The sequence below is a fragment of the Corvus moneduloides genome, chromosome 3, assembly GCF_009650955.1.
Source record: "Corvus moneduloides isolate bCorMon1 chromosome 3, bCorMon1.pri, whole genome shotgun sequence".
Taxonomy (NCBI): Eukaryota; Metazoa; Chordata; class Aves; order Passeriformes; family Corvidae; genus Corvus; species Corvus moneduloides.
This window is the reverse complement of record NC_045478.1, coordinates 66,751,852-66,774,922: the sequence shown is the minus strand read 5'-3', so window position 1 is coordinate 66,774,922 and position 23,071 is coordinate 66,751,852. Positions and strand designations below refer to the sequence as shown.

General features: G+C 36.4%; 1 protein-coding gene across 11 annotated transcripts in view; it reads right to left on the bottom strand.

Moving 5' to 3' along the window:
- Nucleotides 1-7,312: 7,312 nt before the first annotated feature.
- The window catches only part of REPS1 (RALBP1 associated Eps domain containing 1), a 61,386-nt gene continuing 45,627 nt past the window's right edge, over nt 7,313-23,071 (bottom strand). For 4 of the 11 annotated variants that reach the window (XM_032102019.1, XM_032102013.1, XM_032102018.1 and 1 more), the window contains exons 10-20: nt 22,508-22,588; nt 19,471-19,558; nt 18,586-18,687; nt 17,025-17,097; nt 14,640-14,758; nt 13,797-13,861; nt 12,573-12,758; nt 11,276-11,371; nt 10,495-10,643; nt 9,727-9,832; nt 7,313-8,678 (exon numbers count right to left, since the gene is read on the bottom strand). In XM_032102019.1, coding sequence (XP_031957910.1) covers nt 8,610-8,678; nt 9,727-9,832; nt 10,495-10,643; nt 11,276-11,371; nt 12,573-12,758; nt 13,797-13,861; nt 14,640-14,758; nt 17,025-17,097; nt 18,586-18,687; nt 19,471-19,558; nt 22,508-22,588 — 1,134 coding nt within the window. In that variant the 3' untranslated portion in view covers nt 7,313-8,609. The remainder of the gene's footprint in view (nt 8,679-9,726; nt 9,833-10,494; nt 10,644-11,275; nt 11,372-12,572; nt 12,759-13,796; nt 13,862-14,639; nt 14,759-17,024; nt 17,098-18,585; nt 18,688-19,470; nt 19,559-22,507; nt 22,589-23,071) is intronic. The other 7 variants (XM_032102015.1, XM_032102017.1, XM_032102020.1 and 4 more) reach the window with 5 other exon arrangements.

The window sequence follows — 23,071 nt, the reverse complement described above, 5'->3', positions numbered from 1 at the left end:
AGATTCCTTTTGTTTGGCATCTTCGGAGAAGAGGCTTCTTCAGCCACAAGTTGTAGTTTTGGATTGCGCAGCACCGAGCCTGCAGCATGCTGGGGACAGAAGGATCATTTAACCACCATGGGGTGCTCTGGCTACAGATTGAGCCTCAAAGTCCCTGCCTCACCTATCATGCAAATCTCCATGATTTACAAACCAGGAGGGATCTCCCAGCGGTTGTTCTTGTTCTTTATGCAATTTATCTCCTTCATTGCTGAGGTTCTCTAGGAGTTTGCATGCTGGTAAATGTACCTAGGAGTCCCTGCCTGCAGCTGGGTATGTACCTGTGATGATGTGAAATCCAGCGTCAGCTTAGGAGAACTAGAATACAACAAGCTTCTCACAAAGTGAAGCCAAGGCTTATGTTTGTTTCCCCCTCACGTCTCTGACCAATAATTGGGCAATTATAATTTCTGCACAGCACCTTCTCACATCAGCACTATGGTCTTGCTTCTGGGCAGACTTCTGAACAAGAAACATTCAAGTAGCATCTTTTAGCCTTGTGCCTCATTCAAGGTGTGGCAAAAGTCACTACTACAGCTGCAGTTGTACAAACAAAATTACATTCTTGCAGCTCACCTGGATGCAGGATCAGAGCTCTGTGCTCACTAGCAGCTTATTGCCAGCAAGTGCAGTGTATTGCAGCACTGTAAATGCACACTCATCCCAAACCACACTTTTAACCTCAGAGTTTAAATATTCTACAATAGAGGCAGCTCTTTCCCATTTTTGGGCTCTGCCATCAAACTGCTTAGGCTTACTGTTTCAAACACATTTCAAATCACTTACAAACACGTTGGATGTCTTGGATCTCTTGTTTCTGTAGCAATTTATGCAAGGACAGAGCCTTTAATTTGAGATATAGACATAAATACCTTTCTCAAGCAGCTGTTTAGAATTATGTAAGAATTAGCCCCTTTTTCTTCAATCTCTTTATACCCATGGGCAATTATAAGTCACAAAGAATGCATTAATTACAAATAATTGAGAAATTAAGAAATTCTTTTTCCCTTACCTCCTCCTGGATACAACTTTGTGTCTTTGACACAGTCCATTAGTGGTGGGTGCTTATTAACTTCTGGATCCATACAAGAAAATTGTGTAGCAAGACTTTTAAGAGACTGAACTCTTTTATGTGGTAATGAACTAATCACATTTCTGGGCTCCTGCAGGAAAAGAAAAAAGTCTACTATAACGTATTTGTGGTAAGTCTTTTGTAAATAGAGAAGTATGTAAGTGGCTGGAGAAAACGAACTCCTTTTCTGTTATGTTGTTTCCTGAGGAGCTGTTTATGGAGATAGAAGTGTATTAACATTAAATGTTTAATATATTTATCAGTGTGAGTTTAGGCCAGTGTTGTGGTTTAAAAACACACTGATAAATGGGTTTGGTGCTTGAAAGAAGTTGCTCTTTGCTGCGTCACTGCGGGGAATCTGGAGCACAAGTTACATTCTCCTCTGCACTTCCAGTTGAAGGCACCAACATTAGAAGAAACAGATGGGCTGAATCATGGCTTCATGGCTGGTGTCACTGCCAGCATTTTGGGGGTTTTGACAATGCAATGGCCTATGCAGCACCAGGCATGCTGGCATTAGATGGGATTCATCCTTCTCAGCAAGGGAGGAGAGTCTTTGCTCAGGAAGTAGCTCACTGGCAGAGCTTTACACTAGATGTGATGGGAGAGGGGTTCAGTACCAGGCTTGTCCCTGGCAAACTGGGATGAGGTGCAAAGGTCAGAGGGACAAGGTGCTGGCAAAGGTCCTCTACTGCTCTCAGCTGTACTGGCCACACTGGAGCACCCTGCAGTCTTATAGAGATGACCCAGGGACTCATCTGGTAGCAGAAGCCAACAGGAAAACACCAAGGAAACATGTCAAAGAAATTAAGGAGTATTCCCTTGGGAAGGATTGAGTCTGCAATGAGACCAGACATGGCAGATTTCTGTATCAGCACTGACCTTTGCTGAAATAAAGCTTTACAAAGAAACTTGTGGCACACATCCACAAGAGCTGTAAATTTCTCTAAGTTAAAAAAAAAAATCCATATATTTTTAGTAGTTGATGTTAGATATAAATTTTGAATCTTAAAAATTAGTCATTGTAATAGACCATAATTTTCCCACTATTTAAAAATACTAAGATTAATATGAGCCCTCCAACTTACAGCTCTTTAACCATATTAAACCAACAAGAACCAGAACATGAAATAACTAAGAACAAACAATTCCCCACAAACTGGAAGGCTGGGACCAGAGTGAATGAATTATCACTGATCAGTGCAATATTGTAGCATCAAGCCAAAATACTGGAACAGATACAGTCTTAACAGTTAAGCAAGTGCCAATACAAGAAATATTTATATGGAACTCTAAAAATTGCAATGCGTATGTGAAACAAAATAGGTGTATGTTAGAATAAAAATCCATGCCATCTTCATGAAAATTTTAAACCCAAAATCCTACCTTACAATCCAAATTACATCTACTTTTGATTTTAGATAGTACTAATTTTGGGTTAATTCAGATCAGGACAGTCTTGAGCTGTGACAGTTGAAATGCAACCTCCCTTACATCAGTATGTAAAATTCTTTTCCACAACTGACAAAAAAAATTCTACTATTCTATATGAAGAGGTATTTGCAAAAATGAAGTTTTAAAACCTGAAAGGAAATCAATGTTCTTAAAAGTTACAGGAAAAAAGGATAAAAAACACTGACAAAATTAGAACTTTTCATGTCAAAAGTACTGAGACATTATCAATTTTAGCATGTTTTTTGGTTAGCAAGTCCACTATGGAAGCAATGTGGTAAAAACCACAGAATCCATCAAAATTACCAGCCTCTTAATTTTGAAAAAAATGACATGTGAGCTAATACTGCTTTCCCACAGGACCATTCTTGCTTTAACACTACTTTACCCCAAAAGACAAAGTGCAGAGTAAACCAGGGGATTTGTTCCTTTAAGGTACCTTTCTACAGCAAAAGGACCTTTTGATTCTTCTATGATCCTTGGTTCCTTCTGATGAGAAGGCAGGTGACCAAGTTCCTTCATGAGGGCAGTGGAAGACAATGGATTGAAGCTCTAGAAGAAAGGCTTGTTATAAACTGAAGCATTCTTCTTCCAAAGGCAAGATACGTAACAGAAAAAACAAATGACATGCTCGAGGCATGGCACTTCTGCATTTTCTGATAGAATACAATGAATTACAACTTCCTACAAAACTACTTTCATCTTCTCCTTGAAATACACTCTGAATTTCCATACTTAAACTAACTCAAGCTTCCTATCAGCTCAAGCTATGCAAAATAAGGCACAAAAGCACGTAGTAGAGTGCTGAATTTCACAGCATTTTAATGAAACACACATCTAAGTTACCATAGGGATTCCCAAAGTATTTCCTTTGACTTAGAGAGAGAAATCTCATATTGCTGAAGCTCCTTACTATACATAACTTTCTTGCTAACTCTGACACAGCCAGTCAGGTATGCTAGACCTCCAGAAGCCCTTAGGCAAGTGATCACAGCAGCTGTTGTAATGCTTATTCCACTTCCTGCTCCCCCAGCTGTCAGGAAAATAACTGATTTTCAACATGAAATCAATTTATTTTCTCAATATGCAACTGGTCTTTCAAATGTTAGTGTTCCTTACTTGCCTTTTGATTGGATACCAAAACCACAGGCCCCTTGCAGAAGACAGTTCTGCTCCAGAGTGCAGTTTTTTACAATAAACGTGTTCCACACCATGGAGCATCCCCTCTTCTGTCAGTTTAAATGCAGCTGTACTTGAGCCAAAGAAAGACAAGCAGTCAGACCTCTGAGTTAAGCGACAGAAAGCCAAAGGCACCACTGCAGCTCTAAGGGATACACCAGAGTGTACGTGCACTGCAGAGCACGATGTATCTCCGACCTCTGTGAGCTCCTCTGCACACTGGGAAACAATTCAGTCACATATAATTCAACAGCAGTATTGCCAAAATTTGGGTTTCCCTCAACTTACCACTGAAGTCAGCTTAAATTGCTTTTACTACTTATGTTTTGTTAATTTTGTAGGCCTCTCATAAACAAGATCAGTCAAAACAACAGAGTAATTTCAGCTGCTTCCAGATCAAATGCATCAATGTCTGTAAGAGTGGAAGTGTCAAGAATATATTCTACCAGGGATGAAATTGAATTCATCTAGATTTCTGTAGCCCAGTATGCTGGTGAAGTGTGATAAATAGTACTAAGAGTCTTCTTAAAGCTTTGGATTTAAGCTGTGAGATCACAAACTTTCTATTTCATAGTCACAATTCCAAATTTTTTAGTATTGTAACTTAGCAAAGGCTGTTTTGGACAGTAATTTAAATGCAGGACACTGAAGACCTATATACCAGTGTCTTGGGGTGACTGGAAAGAAGTACTGTGAAACCACTTTGAAACACACTAATAGTGTACAACCAGATACAACTAGTGCACAATCAGTATATGCTTTAGATACAAAAATAACATACCATCTACGTTTAAAGGAGAAATTTCACCTTTAAAGTCCATTTTGCCAATTTAAAAGAAATACTATTGAAAGGAATTAAACACAGTATTAAACTTCCCCCATGCCCCCAAACACAAGCAATTAATTCAAAGACTCCTGTGAAGTTAAAATTTTGCTTGTGTACTAATTATCAGGACAACTCTCTATTGTCTCATTTGGTTATTGGTACATAGACATTATTAACATCTTTCCTATACAATCCCTAGTTCGTTAAGACTATTAAGAGAACACAGCATTTAATTTTTTTTGTTTGTTCTTAGATAATGAAGTCCTTGGTTTTCATGCGTTTTCTGCTAGAGAGCTGTATGATAAATGATTGGTGCATCAATATACACGGCAAGACAAGCTGCATAAGCATGCAAATATATTTAAAATACACAAGTTATTTTTTCATCTTCCACACAGAGTAAGAACTACATTGTTATTACTCACTTGGGAAGTAATGTGCTTTTGCCACACATTACAATTTCAAGAAACTATGTTCCACTAGAAACTAAGACTAGAATGAGCTAGGAGTCAGGAGGCAGTGATTTACTATTTTTTACCGTTTTAGGAAAAAGTGATTAAGGCTAGGCCACCCATAAAGTGACATTTAGAGACAAACTGCACAGCTGAAACCAGAAGAGTAATTCTCAACTCTGCCCTAAATGTAGAGTCAAAACACAGCACACCCCATCCATAAGGGACAGAGACATGTCACACAAGAAACAATGCTGCAAATTTATTTTCTTTAGTTTTACGTTTTTATAACCTCAACTTTGTTTATCCCACATAAGACATTTTCAGAAATACGAGATCATCTAGTTCATCACAATTGCAAAGAAAATGAGGTGCATGTGAAGTACAAAAAAAATCGAAAATACTCGCTTACATTGGATAGACTTAGAATACCGCTCCAAACAAAGCGGCTTTTCAGCTTTTTACCTTTGCATTTTGGAAATCTTCTCTGCAGTCCAAAGATAGGCAATGAATGGAGAAAAAAGCAACTCCAAAGCAGGTGGAATGAAGAAAGAGGCACATTATTAGGAGATACAAAAGAAACACAAACCAAACGAGAAGACACATTCTTCCAATGAGAAAGCCCAGAGAAAAACATTTTCCAGGTGTTTCAGAAAGGCATGCTGCTGTCCATCCATCACAGCTGGGTACATGAATCACATTCCATACTATTTAGTAGTCTACATTTATACTTGCCATAGAGAGAGCACCTCTTTTGTACTGTACATAATTCCTTGCCCCAAAGAGCTTACAATCTATGATCATAAAAAAGGATGCATCAAGTAGCTGGATCAAGATCAAACAAATGGAGAAGACAGGGAGATAATTTTATAAGGGATTAAAGTTGGGTTACATTACTAAGTGAGGTAACTTCTGAACATCATTGGCAGTGATGTTCTTAAGACATTAAGTAGCTTTTCAGTTAGAACGTCTTCTGATCATGAAAAACTGGTTTAAAATGTACAGAATGATGCATTAAAAGTAATCCACAAAAATTCTTAAAAATAGACTTGTTGCCAAGACACAAAAATGTTCAGATTGCCGAAGTTCTTCACTTGAGACACTAACTTGTTATTCTACTAGAAAGATATGGATGTTAGAGAAATTCATATGTACATGTAACATTTGAATGTAAAAGGTTTTTTACATTTAAGCTTAAAATGTTAAATTTTGATTTAAGAATCCTGTTGCTATAAACATAGGCTTAATACTTAAATATTAATATGAAAATAGTGCTATTTTAGAAATGTATTTTAAACTTTAAAATAAACTATGGACAAGATACAGTCGGTTCAAAAGATCAACATTCTTTAACTGCAGTGACTCACTTTTCCCACCTTTTAAAAAAGGGAAAAACTTTTTCCCACCCTGTTCCTGCTACTTGTCATTTATAATAGAAGTGATCGGTCCATCAACTTAACGTTTTTTAGTTTACTTTTGGGGGGGTTCATTTGTTTAGCTGGGTTTTTCTTCACATTTCCCTATTTATATATAGTTTTCTGAATTCCAAGCCTTGCACTTTATATATAATTTATATATCACCTTTGTGCCCATTTAGCTATCATTTCTTAATCCCTTTACATGCAAATAGAAACTAGATCTTTCATGCAACTATGACATTCTTTCATACCAGAGAATTTTGCTTTGGACTGTATACATAAACCATCTGCACCACTTCCATGACATCTGAAAAAATGTTGGAATAGTTATAGTAGCAAAAATTCACCACAATTATCCAGTCTGTTTATGATAACCAAGAAGAGAAATACGTGTTTTTCACCGTAACAGCATAACCAGTGGTAAGTCTGACTTGACCTATCCTTTTGGAAGGGAAGCAGATGTTAAGAGAATTTCATTTATGCACAGAAGTGAGACAGCAATGTTAAGGACTGCTAACAGAGGATGATTTATCTTTAACTTTTAAAGGAATTCTCAAGAAAATCAAACCAGATATTAAGACTAAACAACTACAAATATATTTGACCCAAGTCAATACTAACATTTACTTTTTAGAAATTACATTTGTATTAAATTTGCTTATAGGAGGATACAAAAGGAGTATAGCCACAGATTACCAAGAGAATCACTTCTGATCAACAGCTAAAAATGAGGGAAGAAAATGGCCAAAAGATTACAATCAATCACTTCTTGTACATGCCACAAATTTACAAAAAATTCCCTGCAAACCTGTAATAAACCCCTCCCCCTTATTTGAATGAGTTTCAATTCCCAGATAAAGATGAATCAACAAAATTAAAATATTGTGCTGTTTTATTGGTGTAAAAATCACACAATTGCTAGTTCTGATTCTGCAGAGATACATCCATGCAGTTAAACATCTATGATCCCACAGCCAGAAGAAGCCATTAAATAGAATATCTGCTGTTAGTCAGCAATTAATGCAAATTTACATATGAGATCAAAATGTGTGTATCGTACAATATACAACAAATCCTAATACAGTACATCAACCTGAATAGCAGGATACACTCAAGGAACTCTGTTAATAGTGAAGCCTGTCTATATGCCAGAGAAGTAAGGCCTGGAAACAAGATGACAGAAGGTACCCCAGAATTCCTAAGAAGCAAAACCGTTCATTTTTTGTTTTTTGGTTTTTTTTTTGTTTTTTTTTTTTGTGGGAATTAGAAGTTTATAGAGGTATTGACACATTACTTGACAATACAATTTGTTATAGTGAAGACTGGTGGATGTGATCTGCTATTAAAAGGTAATGTGTGAGACATGCAATTACAGGTGGTGCTTAGATAATGTGCAATTAATGTTTGGGATCTACATCCAACTCTTTTCACAAAAGGGAGAACTAAAAAAGACCTGTTTGATAGACTACCAATTGTGCCATAAATGTTTCTATGCATGCGGCTGAATCATGAATGGGTAAAACGTGAACACCTGGCAATCTGTGGTTACATACTCTATAATGTATGCAACAAAAATCACAAAATCCAATCCAGCTGATATGGCAAATAACCTGCAAGAACTCTCCCAACCTGAGTAAGCTGGTGAATTGCAAAGGCTTTCTAGAATCGTGAACAACTTTCCAATTGTGAAAGGCAGCTTGGGAAGTAACACTGGCTAATGACAGATTAGTAGTTTGTCTCTTTTCTGGCACAGTAAAATAAATGCCATAGTGAATAAAGAGTTTATGTGCTTAGAGGTTAAAATCAACTGATGAGCAACCCTCTTCTGCAAAGATGTTTCAACAGGAAAAAAATCCCACGAAAAAATTCCAGTTGGAAATTTTGGCGACAAACTCTGCAAACTCAAGTCCAACAAAGATCACAGATGCCCACAGAAAAAGCTGTGAGAGGCAGTGTCACATTCAAGGAAAAAGTCAGTTGTTTTCTTTTTTTTTTTCTCTCTGTACTGAAATTAAAATACTTAAAATACGGAAGTGGACAAACTGACAAAACTGAACCACAACATTTAATGTAGAATAGAGTGCACTGAGCTAGATGCATGGATATTTAAATAGGCCTTGAAACCAATACCCCTTTCAAAATTAGTAAATTCACAGTTAACGGCAGTAGGCTTAGAGGTGAGAGAAGGGTCGAAGTTGTTCCAGTTGGACTTCCAGGGAGATTCTCTCTTCAAGAACATCCTACAAAAGAAAGATTTTCTACTGACTGTCCACAGAAAATGAGAACTAAAAATTTCCTCATGCAATCAAAATCTGCTTCAGTTTGAGAACTAACTTACTTTCTAGAATCTTGATAACTCCTCCCATGATCTGAATAGAAGACTGGCTGGCTAGTAATTAGTAATTACTTATCATTGAAAATCAATACTTTGCTCCAAGGTGATGCCATTTAATATTTTTTCCTTTCTTTCAAATCACCCAAACCCAAATTTGTAACCAGAAGCAAACCCAACTATAATATTTCCAAATGAAGTGTAAGATGTTAAGGGGGTAAGCTCTCACCTGAAATAAAAGTATTGGAAACTCACAATTTTTTCCCCCAGTTTTTCCTCTTATGTGAATTTTATGCACCTTGACTCTCATAAACAGTAACAAGTGAAATTCAGGCTTGAGTTTTTAAAATGGTCGAACGTCCATTCTGGACAGTATCTTATTAATTTATGTTTACATTTAACATACTTTTTAAAAATTATCTTGATAGCTAAAATTAGATATCTTAGGCAAGAAAGATGGCAGGCAAAAGACAGTAAGATGATAGCTGACCTAGATAAACAAATGACTATTGTTGCACTAATTATTAAACCGTAAGTTTTGTATTTCAGATTATTGTATTTGTTTAAAAATATTTACAATTTAACTAAGACTTTAAGGCTTGCTTTTTCCTTCAGAAGGACACAAACCGTTTCAGTTGCTCTTCTCGGTACTGCTTTTAAAGTATGTGATGACCACAACAGATAACTTAGTATTAATAATGTGAGGTAAAATTTTAGTGTAGCTAAAAGCAAATCAATACATTGAAAAATGTGCATTGTAGTAGCGAAAGCGTCATTTGTAATTTCACAAAGCTTGTCACAAATAGGTATATTCTATTATCTACAAAAATAGCTAAATATTTCATATCAATATTCTCTACTACATTTATCATTGGTTTGCAGAGATGCCTGTTACTGTGCATCACTAACATCTTGCTCTCTGAGGCTTTTCTCTTACACAAAGACTAAGGAATTACCTTTAGCTGCTGCTGTAGTTCACTGTTCAATCTGGCCAAAACAGTGTTGGTTTCCTTGTTACGTCTGATTGATGCCTGAATTGCCTTCTTGTCTTTCCCCACTGATCTGAGAATATATTAGAAGTACAGTAATAAGTCATTTTGCCACTTAGCTGAACATCTCACTTATAGTCCCCCTTCTTTAAGTGAGCAGAATCCTCTTTTAAAATTTTTTTTACTTGTTACACTGTTAAATTTTTCCTCATCTGTCTGGTTTGATTAACCATGTTTGTTTGCACAGAAACACACATATGTAAGTTTCGTATATGCACACATAGTTGGTTTCAATCAAAGAGCACGCGGTGCATTTTAAAAACTTGTCATGATCAACTTTCTGAAGGCCCAGCACAGCGAACCACATTCATGTACCTCGAAGTGACTACTGCAACAGAGTACTTCCATGCTAGGACACACAGACTGCACTTTTTGGACTGTTCATAGCAACCATTTAAAATTAAACACCACATCTTAATACTTCCACCACTTATTTCCAACATACTTGCAGAAGTTAAAAAGAGTTCACACTCCAAAATTCAAAATCTCTTAAAAGTCTCCCAGTAGTAGATGCTTTGGGATGACCTTCTTTAAAAACCAAAAACTTTTAAAGTTGTTGAATTAATCTAAATTAAACACAATGAAATTTTTTGCAACTCCTGGAACAGAAAGTGTGTATGCTGTTTAAATGTAAATTTTCCAGTAACAGATGTATTTATATACTTCTTGGGTTACCTAGGAATAGATGGCTGTGAAGCAAGAACAGCAGCTATGACACCTGTTTTCTGTGTATGTTCCTCAGCTTCGGGTCTTAGCTCATCTTCTGATTTTAATCTTCTACGAATAGGCTTCGGTGGTGGAGCAAGTGGGGTAGTGCCTTTACCCTGAAGAGGAAAACACAGCCTATAAATTCTCTGAAACTACACTTTATTTGGATTATAACCTGGTAACTTGTGTTTCATATTCAGTTACTGAGGCAACTGAATTTACAACCCATCAGGTATTTGCTGATGGACATCTAGCTGCATTTTCATAGAGTCTGGAAAAAAACTGAAGTACTAAATCCTACCACATGGTGAAAGGCCAGTAAGTTGCTACACACTGACAAATAACTGTGCAACCAGAAACACCTCCATACAACTGAGTACTGTAAACACGTACAACTGAGTACTGTAAACACACAGCAACTCAGAGAACACTTTCCCCCCAGTAATTATATGTCTGTAACCAAATAAAAAGCTACTGTTAATCAAGTTCTGCACTAAACATTTTGATCTGTTTAAAAATTCTGAAGTTACAAGTATCTTAATTTTCTGCTGTCTCAAGAATAAATCTAATCATCATCATCTGCTGCTGCAAAAATTTACCATACACATGCCTATTTCAAGCACCTACTGGGCCTAAGATAACTGGGTTCAACTGGACACATATAAAACTGCTGTTGCAAATCAAAACAGACATTTAATGTCATATACATCAGACAATTGCGCTCTTCTTCCAAGGGTACTTTGCATACCGCACTAGTGGGGACATTAGCAGGTGCTTTGTCGTCAACTCTTCCATCTGCTTTGGCAACTCTAAGAGAACTTGCAGATTCAGAGGGCTTTTCAACCTAAAGGAATATAAACTGTATTTAGAAATCTGCTTCTTAACAAATATTTCATTTGGCAACAACTGGAATAAAAAGTATCCTGTGTTTTGATATGTGAATAGAGTTAACACCTAAAACTCTAGTTCAATTCCCATTTAGAAACACAAGTCCCATGTCCTGAGGCACTGTATAGCACAAAAGAGGCCGTGGCCTGATCACAAACTGCTACAGCTGTTTCTGCTATTACAGTACCACCGTTATCTATCTGTCACTGCCAAAGGTTAATCCCTCCAATGGAACACATTGTGACTGTTCCCCATCCACCTCAATGCAAAACAATCACCAAGCTTAACCTAAGCAGTTTTCAGTGGCAGCTTAAGCTACCACAGCTGGTTTTGCAATGAGGTACATGGAGAGTGCTCAAATGGGTCTGTGTCACTGACCTTCCTGAACACGGGAAGAAAGAACATGCTGCTGACAGCTGGGAGAACTTAAAAGCACCACAAGGACTTTTTCAAGTGAGGATGCAGAAGTGTCCCAGAGAACTTACAATCTGGACAAAAGCTATAAATTATGAAAGGAGAGCAAGAAGTAATTTCTGCAATAGCAGCTAGCTATGACATTAACACTAAGGCTTCCAAACTTTTAAGTCCTATGTCTGTAGCAGAAAACAAGGTTTTGTAAACATCTTTAATGATAGAAGGACGCCAGAGCTCTATTTCCTTTAGCTGTTTGTCCAATGACTTTGAAGAAAAGCAAAGTAATGGAATTTTAGCAGATGTTTACAATACTTGACAGTCATCTCCTTTATTAAGGCCTGTCTTTATTAAGACATGATTTAAAAATTACCAGCTAGTCATTTGGAAGGCTGGCAAGAATGAGCAGAAAGAAGGTTTTGCCTGTGCTAAGTCTCAAATGCACCAATGCAATTATGTTTGTGCCCATGTATGCTAATAAGCACAAAAATCTTTTCAATTATAATCAAGAACTGATACAAAAACAACTCCTTCTACCTAGGTGTTTGGTGATAACTAAGTAAGTGCTGCAGTGTGCAATGTAATTGCTTTCTAGCAATGGATTGAGACATCATAAAAAACCAAAACAGAACAAAAACCCAACAAACAACACACCACTGACACAAAACAGCAGAAATAGGTTTTAACAAAGTCTCATAACTGTTGGTGGTATTAACGAAATTGACAAGATCTTCCTTTCTACTCACCTGCAAGACTTCTGAGTGAGTTTCAATTTCATCTTCTTCCTCTTTGTTTACACCTGAAACAGCAAATGCCTCAAACTGGCTGAAGTCTGCAAAATTTGGCTGTTCTGGTATTTGTTGAGGTGAGGTACTGGTATGAGCTATTAGGCCTTCAGCATCCACTGGGCGATGCACATGAGGACCTGCACCCTGCAATAAAACAACAAAAACATTTAGGGACAGAATGTTAAAGATTATTTGCCTTTTTAGTGGACAAAAATTTATGTCCCATCAGTAGAACAATGTGCATCTCATGCAAGACATACATGGAGAAATATTTAAGAGAAAAGAAAGTTCAGATATGCTATTATCCAGAGAGTAAGACCAAAGAGGGATGTAATGCAGCACCAGCTAGACTCATTGAACAATAGATCTTTCTGCTGTGACAGAGCCAGCTGGGCCCTGAGGGCCTGATACAGATTTTTTTCTGTCTAGTTTCATAGGGAAGCATGTAATCTTATGTCTGTCCTTGTACCCTCCTTTCATCCCTCCAGATAATTTCTGAACCCTTGTATATGATTTCTGAATCACTGACTGACTTCAATTGCTGGTAACTCAGATTCTAACAAGCAACTGCTGGTGAGAAACAAAAAAGAAAAGAAATTTTATCTGTCCCATGTCAGATCTGCACAGCAGTTGAAGGATTCAGCTGGCTGAGACAAAAACCAAACCTTTTCAAGATGTGCTTTCTACCAAATCAGCTAACTGAAATCACTCAGACTGGGACTGCAAAGATCACCAAGTCTGTGACAAATGAAGAAGTGGAATCACTCCTTTTGGGAGCATGCATGTTACATAAAATTCTACCCTGTGCCAGACAAATAGAAGACAAACCCTTATTTTGCAAAACTCTGGAAGATGGCTTTTGCAGTCTTTGTTATGGTCTATGCACTAAACAGGAATAGATAATGAAATGTGAAAGGGTAACTTTTCTTTCCTTTATACAATTCAGAGCTCCAGAGGCACTCATTCCTCCTCAGTATCTACTATCTATCTGGTTCAACTAGAAGCATTTTTTTATTCAGGAAATACTAACATTTGGCTATAGTCTAAGTTTTGCCATCATTCACATCCTGGTGCTTTCAAAAATATATCAAGCAATGATACTCATTTTAGAAATAAATTAAAATTCAGTTATATAAAAATAATGCACCAAGTTAGAATATGATTTTTCAGAAGTGAGATCACCTGTGAAGGCTGTGGTCTTGGAGGCACTGCAGGGGGATAGGCAACAACCCCAGCCTGTTGCTGTCCTGTAAAAGATGCATCACATTTGGCCAAGATTGTTACTTTGTACATTACAGTGCTATCAAATTTTCTTAACTGTCAACATGAAGAAATGTTGCATTTTGCCCACATATAACCTGTCACATTGGGGCTCATAACTGTATTGCCACCTCCTTTCAAACTGGCAAACAGACAAAACCAGGATTAATCAGAACATGGATCTTATCCTTTCCTTTGTTCCAGCTCAAAGTACAGACATAGTCACTCTTCTGGTTTTAGTATCTTAAGTCTTTTTTTTTTTTCCCCTCTTTATAAGCTCTTAAGATTTTCTCATACTTTGTGATCCTGAATTTAAAAGTACTGACAAGTCAGAAGTCCAATAAAACTCCTTAAGCAGAACAGGAGAAGTGACATTTAATCATTTCCTCTGAAGTCAAATACTAAATACCCATCTCTAATACATCTGATTCCAAAAAGACTCCCCTTGAAAATTTACTGGCAGATGCAATTCATTGGATGTGGGTATACAGCCAGAATATTCTTTCTTGACTTTGCTTCCCACATTCATCCAAAAAACTAGAATGCCAAAATTCAGAATTGACTTCTAAATTAGCTACTTAAGTAAAGTGCAATATAAATTTTAATACAAACAATACAGTAAGAGTGACAACATTTTCAAATTTTTATGCAGAAGCAATGCTTTAAAAACCAACTCTAAATTGCTCCTCTGAGAAAAAAACCATTGTCTGCTTCAGGAATACACGTGCTGAAAAATAATATACACTCAGAACACGGCATATGTACCTGGGGTAACTGAAAAGGATCTGTTCATATCTAAAGACGATGACCGAGAATGAGAAGCATGAGGCCTTGGAGGGGGTGGTGGTGGTGCAGCATTATCTGGAGATGTTCCTGAATGTGATCTGCAAAACACATAAGCTTCTGTAGTGATTTTAGGTGGCTACAACAGAACTAAAAATCAAAAGTTCTTCAAAGCATGCAATTAAAAAACCAAATTTGACAGAGGTAAAAAAGCCTGATTGCCACTCATTTTCAAGATTGCCAAATTAGTTTTAAACTTCCAGTATTCTTTGATTTTACAACTGTTTTTATATTTCCATTTACTTAAATATCCCGTATCCAAATTATTCTTGTATTATCACATGTAATTTATGTTTGGGAAACCAACAGCTTGACACACATCCCAAACAATGATAGTTCAGGAACAGAGAATACTAAATATGGTAATTCCATCCAGATGGTAGTCACTATAATTTTTAAGATGTAGGCAACATCCTGTTTAGGTTAAATGGGGTAAGTTCAATTTCATAAAAGAAGAATATTGAGTTTCTGTTGGACCTGCCTCCATGTATATTGAGCTCAAGAAGTATTTCAGTGTATGAGACAGCAATTCAATTCTCTGCCTGAAATTTTCCAAATCTATGTACTTGGCAGAATCTTCAGAAATTTTGAGTCATTCTTGGGTAGGATCACCATCTAGTGGATACCTGTTGCAAATTCATGGCGAACACATGCAGAAAGGATAGAAGGATAAATTACTGCAATAAGTGCCATTTAAGTGGGATTTATTGTATACGGAATTTTTGTACAATTCCTTTTAAAATGTTTGCAGAAGCTTCCTAACTAATTTGAACAAGACAGATTTACTGAATCACTGACATGAATACAGCTGCTTTTCTATTCAACTTGTGATAAAATCTTTTCTATGACTGACCTCTGCAACATTCTTCTGTAACTACTGTTAAGATGTAAACTAGGAGAGGTAAAAGGTATCCAAATTACATGCAAAACCAGGAATTCCTGGATGTTTAAGTCCAGACAGAAAACTGAGTTATCACAACAGAAAAGTTTATTTTCTTAATATATTCTCTATGGCAATGCTTCTGTAACACTGTGTAACTCTCTGGCTGATGAAATGAGAATCTAATTATACTGACTCCTTGGGTCATCCCTCTAGCTACTACAGTAAAAAAAACCACAAGTAGAATTAAAAACAGGAGAAAGTGGTTTAAGGACAATTCTGAAGTATCATTATCTGACACAGCCTTGTCAGTTTTTGCTTATTGAAAATACAAAGAAGTAGTTTTGACTAATGGTAGGAATAAGGACAATATCATCTCTATACAAAATTGCAATTGGTAGAAGAGATGCCAGTGGAAGGAAGTAGAAGGGTAAGTGGGACAACAAATTTCCTGTGTGCATACTGCCACAACTAACAGGTCAGGACAGAAGCTCCCTGTGCCATAACGTGGGAACTCATCAGAAAGCTTCATTCATCAGCACAAGTTCAGCAAGAGAACCCAACCCAAAGAGGAAAACAACATGTTGAAACCATCATGTTGATAGTGCAAAAACATACATAAAAGCACAACAGAATCACATTTTCCATTAAGTAACAACGGAGGAAAGAATTTTTCAAGCTGCTGTACTGACAGACAAATGGAAATCTTTCTTTGCTACTGAAGTCACCCTAATTATTTTTGTTTTGAGACTTACCTCTGAAACTGATTGTAAGATGGTTAATGGCATAGCTGGTTTTAATCCTATTCAGGCAGATTTAATGGGAACAATTAGCACCAGCTAGTACAGCACATTCTCTTATGTGAAATGATGCAGTTGTTTTGTGCTTGCATAGCTTTCTTCAATCCCTTCATTTGCACTGGGCCTATGACTGCTCTTTATTTTATATAAATCCATTATTAAAAGAGATTGAATCACTGCCATGGTATTCCTAATTTGTGCTTAATTCTTCTTTTAGGCTACAGTGTTGTAACATTCTTCTCCAATAATGCCTAATGGATATTTTTAAAAATACAAAAAACTGCTTTCAAGTAACAGCATGGTCTCATGTACTTACATTCCCTTGTGTTTAAGGGGAAAGTATTAAGATTTTTGACTGAACATGGAGCTTCACATGGAGCACTCGATTGGCCAATCTCAAACAAATTTTTAGACAACTTTCCTTTTTTAATTTTCATTTTACACACTAACAAAAGCAACATACATTGTTAATGCATTAGAAAACAGACTGTCTCCAGATTCCTGAGTGTTAAAGTAAGGAATCTATTTTGCCATCATTTTGTAAGCTAGTTGTCAAATAACCAGGAGCTGAGAACACGCTTCTTTAAACACCTTTTACTTATTTTTTTCAGTTGCTACTCTACTGACCGTTGCCGTGTTACAGAATTTCCAATTTGCTCTGGATCTGAAGTGTAAGAGTCCGAACTGCTGTAACCATCTGCTGGGAAAAGAAAGTACAGTTTCATATTTGCTTTGCATCATTAGCATACCCTAACAGACAAAAGTAACAAATAATTTCAAATATCCAACTTGTATTGTTAAAGAAAGGTGTGTATGTCCTTGTATTGCTTCCCTGTAAGGTATCATCTGGTCAAGATTCAAAGTCTTCGAGTCTGAATAGTTGAAGGATGAAATACAAACCAACTCCACTCACCCAACACTATCAGTTGTTGGTTACTACTGGCATGTACTGAAGAATAAACAATGACAGTAACATTGTATTTAAAATAAAAAATACCAGTTTTATAAACGATAAATTTTTAAACACTTGATTCCATCAATTCAACAACCTAGTGAACATGAGTAAGGGACATCCAAGGGAAAAAAAGCAAGGGGTAGGACATGCCTGATTTTAGATGTGCTGGAGGATTGTCACCAACCTTAGAAACCAGAAAAAGGAAAGGGTATGTACAGTACACAGATGAACGCACAGATTAAGCTACACTCGGACAAGGAAAAGAGAGCACCAAAAGGCTCTCGAACTTAGATCCTGTACACAGTAGTAGATCCACATTAAAAGACCATGCTTGCTCATTCTTTCTTTTGCAACTGCTTAGTGAAAACAGAACTCTGCTTGAAAAGTGAGCCTCAGACATGGTCAGGACACTGGTCAGAACGAAGTGTGCCACTGAAACACAGCTCACAAGAGAAGCAAAACACTGCAAGAAGGTACTTCCTAAATTCCTCCTGTATTACAAACCAATCAAAATACTTCTGGTCTTACTAATGCAAAGGACTTAAAATAACAAGTTCTTTAAACTTTGTTTTTACTGAAGAAAAGTTCCCACCTTGAAGAAAACAAAAAAAAAGAATCTCAGAAACACTCCAGAGATTCATTCAGGCTACATATAATCTTGGACCTCTCTCAGTATTAGACAAGTGGACTAATCAAATCAAAATAATGCAACATGCTTTGGACACAAGAGATACTGAAAATTGAAAAGGCTATTAGAAGGAAATAAACACTTGAAAAGCTGTACTAAAAATAGAATGTAGACGTCTGTTATATTTTCTTAGTAGCTAAACCAGATAATTTTGTGGTCAACACATTTTCACACATTTTCAGAAAACATGTTGTTACATGGTTTGGAGGAAGAACAATCAAATGCTACTTAGTCAATTCCACTTCATGTACATTAAATTTTTCATTCTAGGATTAAAAGAGAAAACAGAAAGATGGAAAAGAGCTGACAAAAATGAACTTTCTTGAGCACATAGGGTAGAAAAACAACTCCAGTGACATCAGTAGAACTTTCTTAATTACTAATTCTAATGCATACTTTATATCAGAAATGTTTCTGTTCTTAGGATAAGTTTATCTCATCTTAGAGCCGCTACTGTCCAGCCAGTTTTCATTCACTGAGGGATATATGAGATCTACATTTTGTGTAATGTAAGAAATAAGATCAGAAAGCACTTTGATACTTACTAACTGTATTTCCAGCCGTAAATTTTACAGATGAACTCATTTTATTTTCTTCTGGGAGATCTGATGGTTTCACAAGTAGTGGGCTAGTAGGGTTAGCATGATCTAGATGGGAAACAAATCTAAATAAATGAACTTAATCAATCTAGCCTTTATTTCTGGTGCCAAAGCTTTACATTGGTTTTCTGCCCTTTTCTAAGTGCTGCACTTGAGACTAAAATTGGTGTATTTTAACTCAGAAATAACACTATTACAATGTAAAACTTCAATTTCTCAGCATTAAGAGCTGTGAATCTTCAGCTATTTACAAGGCCAAAGAAATGTGTTGTTGATACTATTTATTCTCTTATGCTGAAGACTCTGCATGAGTTCCATGACTTTAGGAAATACTGGCACAGAACTGTAAATTAAGATCCCTCTATTCCTCAAGAAAATGTATCAAACCACCTTGCTTATTATTGGCCAGAGTATTAAAAAAAGGCCTGCCAATGCTTCCAATAATAAATTCACTACTTCTGACCGCAGTAGAACAAGCTTTATGAATGCAGGCTATGATCTCCATGTTGAGTCTCCTTCAGTATTTAACAAGGTAACCCAGACATTCTCCTGGAGGTCCAAACCCAATTTTTATCATGATGCTCCCGAACTACTCTCCAAGTAACAATCTCCTAGAGATGGTAAAATCCTCACTGTAGCAAATGGCTGATTCAATCTCTGCACTTACCTGAACAGCAATTCTTAACTCGGAGCACCTCAGTAATGATTCTCGTTACAACTCCAGATATATTCATCTTTGGTGAAGAAACAACCTAACTATGTTCAAGGAAGTGAAGCCAACTCTAATTGTACAATACTTCCCCAAATTAGTAGCAAGAGAAAATATCCTACCACTTCCAGTTCTTTTAAGCTCCATTTCCTGCATGTGGATTTTGCTTGGAGTCATTCTTATAGGAACTGGGTGCACAATTGCAGTGTCCTGTGGAAGAGATCACAGTTATGTTAACCTAGTTTAAATCACTCTATTAGGAGTCTCTGACACCATGTGAAATTTGGATTTTAAACAAAATTTCACATATTTAGTTTATCTGCACAGTTCCAGGGAATTGAATATACCCATAAAACAAAAACTCCCTAAGCTGTAGTCTCTGTAATGATAACTTAGCTACTTTTAAAGGGCACTAGAATATGTTTCTATAGGTAACTTCAAGTAGGACCTGAATTTTACCAGATTTCCACCATTTCTGGCACATCAGACATCTGGTGCTTTGAGCATATCTTCAAAATAATTTTACAATTTAAATACTGACTCCTCAACTTTACTTACAATGCCTCAAAAAATAATGGCCTCTCTAAACAGTATGAGTAATGCCTGATGAAATAGGACTTCATTGTAATTTCAGGTATTTTCTGCAGTCTTTAAAATAGCAAAAATCTTCTAACCTTCAGTATAATAAGCCCTATGGAACATACCTCTAGATGGGCATTAGCCTTACACTTAGGCATTTGTCATTCAGACCAGGGGCTCCATTTAAAGTACTTTATAGACAATAATTTCCATTTGGTTTGGAGACTGACTGCAGACACCTTAAAAAAATCTCAAAACTCAGAAGTAGCCTGAAAATGCTGAGTGGCTCCTCATGGCTGTCTGAGGATTTTTTACTGTCATCTATATTCAGAATATACAAATGGGTAAGCCAATGACAGCACAAGAACACCCCCAGTTATAGTCCATCCTAGAAATAACAAGAAGTTTCAAAACTACCCTTGTATCAGAATTTAATCTGTTCTGACTACTCAAGTAGATCAATTTCACTAGGTGTAATACATCTACATTGGTATTTTCTGAAACTATGTCAATGACTTTCACTACCCTTGTTGCAAACAAAACCACTTTCTAGTCACAGCTCAAACACTCTTGTTGCAGGAAGCTTTTAGGAATAGTTACCACTTTAAAATATACTGCTTTTTTCCCCCTCTGTAATGAGATTATCATGCAAAGATCACTTCTGCTGCGGCTACTTCAGACCTCTGCTGCACTCTAATGTGCAGCTGTACAGAAGTCATGCCTCAAATAGTTAAATAGATTTTACATAATGCATTAATTTACATAATTAACCTAATTTTACATAAAACAACATGTTACCAACTTTGACCTACAAAAGGCATATTATGCTCCCCTACTAAGGGATAAATTTACTGTTTTACTCTTTCCACTTACTTTTTACCTCCAAAGCAGCTACTTTTCCAACTAAAAAAGAACTGGTCTGTGAATTTACTCTTTAGATAGTTATTAACAACTGCTCGAGAAAGCTGATTTTCTCTCCTCTTGGGAAGCAGTAGTTCCATAAATCATTTCTATGCATCACTACTGAAAATCCTAAAACAAAAAGTTTGCCTTCAGCTAAATGAAAATTTGTCATGAATTGTTCTTATTTTAATAAGGAAAACAAAGACTCTTACCCCAAAGTCTGTTACCTTAGCAAGTAACAAAGATGCTCACCATTCTTTTCTAGACTATAAGCATTTCAAGAAAAGGACTCAAGAATGTGATTGGCCAGGAAAAAATCTTGCATTCCCAGTGAATTTCTCTTTATATCTACACAGAAGCATATACTCTGTACAAGAGTTTTTCATATACCATCACTGCTCTACTTTTCAGATTATCAACATATGAAAAAATTCAAACCTCAGATTCCTGTCATTTGCTAATTATGTGTGAAAATAAATTACAGTCTTATTGTGGAAACAAGACAGTGATAGCTTGTTATTGTCAAGCATTATACACAGTAAGTAACAACTATAAACTGATTTACATTGTTTACCTCATTAAAACAAAAATACAGTATATTTAAAACAAAATCTCAGATCAAAGAAGGCTGGGTTTTGCTTTACATAGGACATTTTCACTTGTTTTGGAAGTTTGCTAAAGGTTAATTCTGAGCATGGGGAATAGTGCAGTTTGAATTCTAGCTTTCAGCATCTAGAAATGCTATTTCTACATGAACATCAGAATTAGCTTTGACACTGGAGCTCTGAGGTATTGAAAATGTATGTATATTTATGTATTGTATCTTTTCAGAAGTGACAGGTTTAACAGTAAAAGCAGTTAAATGTGTAGTATGTACACCTATAATATTTTGTTACAGAGTCACATGGACACCAACACTGTAATTAATTAAATTAAAATGGACACTCAGTGGTAATTAACGATGTAAAAAAAGCAGGATGAAAGCAGCAGCTAAATACTGCATTTCTAATGCATTTCAGAACTGCTTTAATGTCACATGCTGAAAAGCTTAAAACCAGCAGAACTTGAAACACTGTAGTTTATTTCTGGCTACCAAACTTGGCAAGATACTTAACTACATAATCCTTCAGAGCGCTCCTCACTGAGTAAAGCCTTAGAACACCACAGGTTTAGCTGGAGAACTACTAAAAGCCTTATTAATAAGTAACTTGGTAAAAACACTTGGAATATGAAATACCACACCCATTAAAGCCCAGTAGCTTTTTTTCACAGAAGTTGGCACTGGTTTTGTGCAAATCAGGCTCTGCAACTTGAAAAAACCAAAACAACACCGAAGACAAAATCTACAGCAGAACTGGTTTATCACAGGGCGTGGCCCTTGCATTGACTTACACATTTTTTCAAAAAAACATTATGTTTAAATTATTTGTGTATGACAGATTTTGACAGCAGTGTTGTATTAGGTCAAAATCAACAGGAAAAAAAGTATTCTTTGCAATCAGAGATTAAGCAGTAGTAGAAAATTTATGTTCCGAAAATAAGCAAACAAGCTGAGAAGCCTGCCACCATTCCCCAAAATGCAGTCCATGGAATCATGCATAACAGCTAAATACAATGAATGGAAATTCAGTGTTAATAAAATTAATTTCAAACAAGCAAGCTAAGTGATTGACTTACAGGATCAGCTGGTGCAATGTTAGAATCAAATTGGGTCAGAGTTTGTGAGCTTGAAGAGCGTTCGCTAAATGTCTCCCACTGCTGAACAGACAGAGGAGAGAAGTCAGCATGATGAGGAAGATGGGAGTAAAAGATCACTGAGGAGATTTAGCATAGTAGTTCAGAGGTTGCACTGGAAAGTACTGTATTTGCACAGGAGAGTACGTCACTTGGGAAGCACACTAATATATATTAAGCATTTCTATTTCAGTCTGAGATTGTTTCGGAACCAAGTTTGTTATCTGTCAATATTAATCTTTACATTCAGATTTTCTAATGAAGATACAGGTGCACAGGCAACCCAGAAGTACCTTCAGAGTTCATGGTTGCCAATGAACACCATACAAGGAAAAGAACTGGTTAAGCCGTTCGTATACTTTATTATACTTATTATATTTATACTTTTATTCGTATAAAAATCAGAGACACATTGTGTGCATTTGTAGTCATAAAATCCACAGAAAGGTTCCTCAGCTTTGTTGCTGCCAAGTTTCAAACATATTTGGTAAATGCTGATTTTCTTAC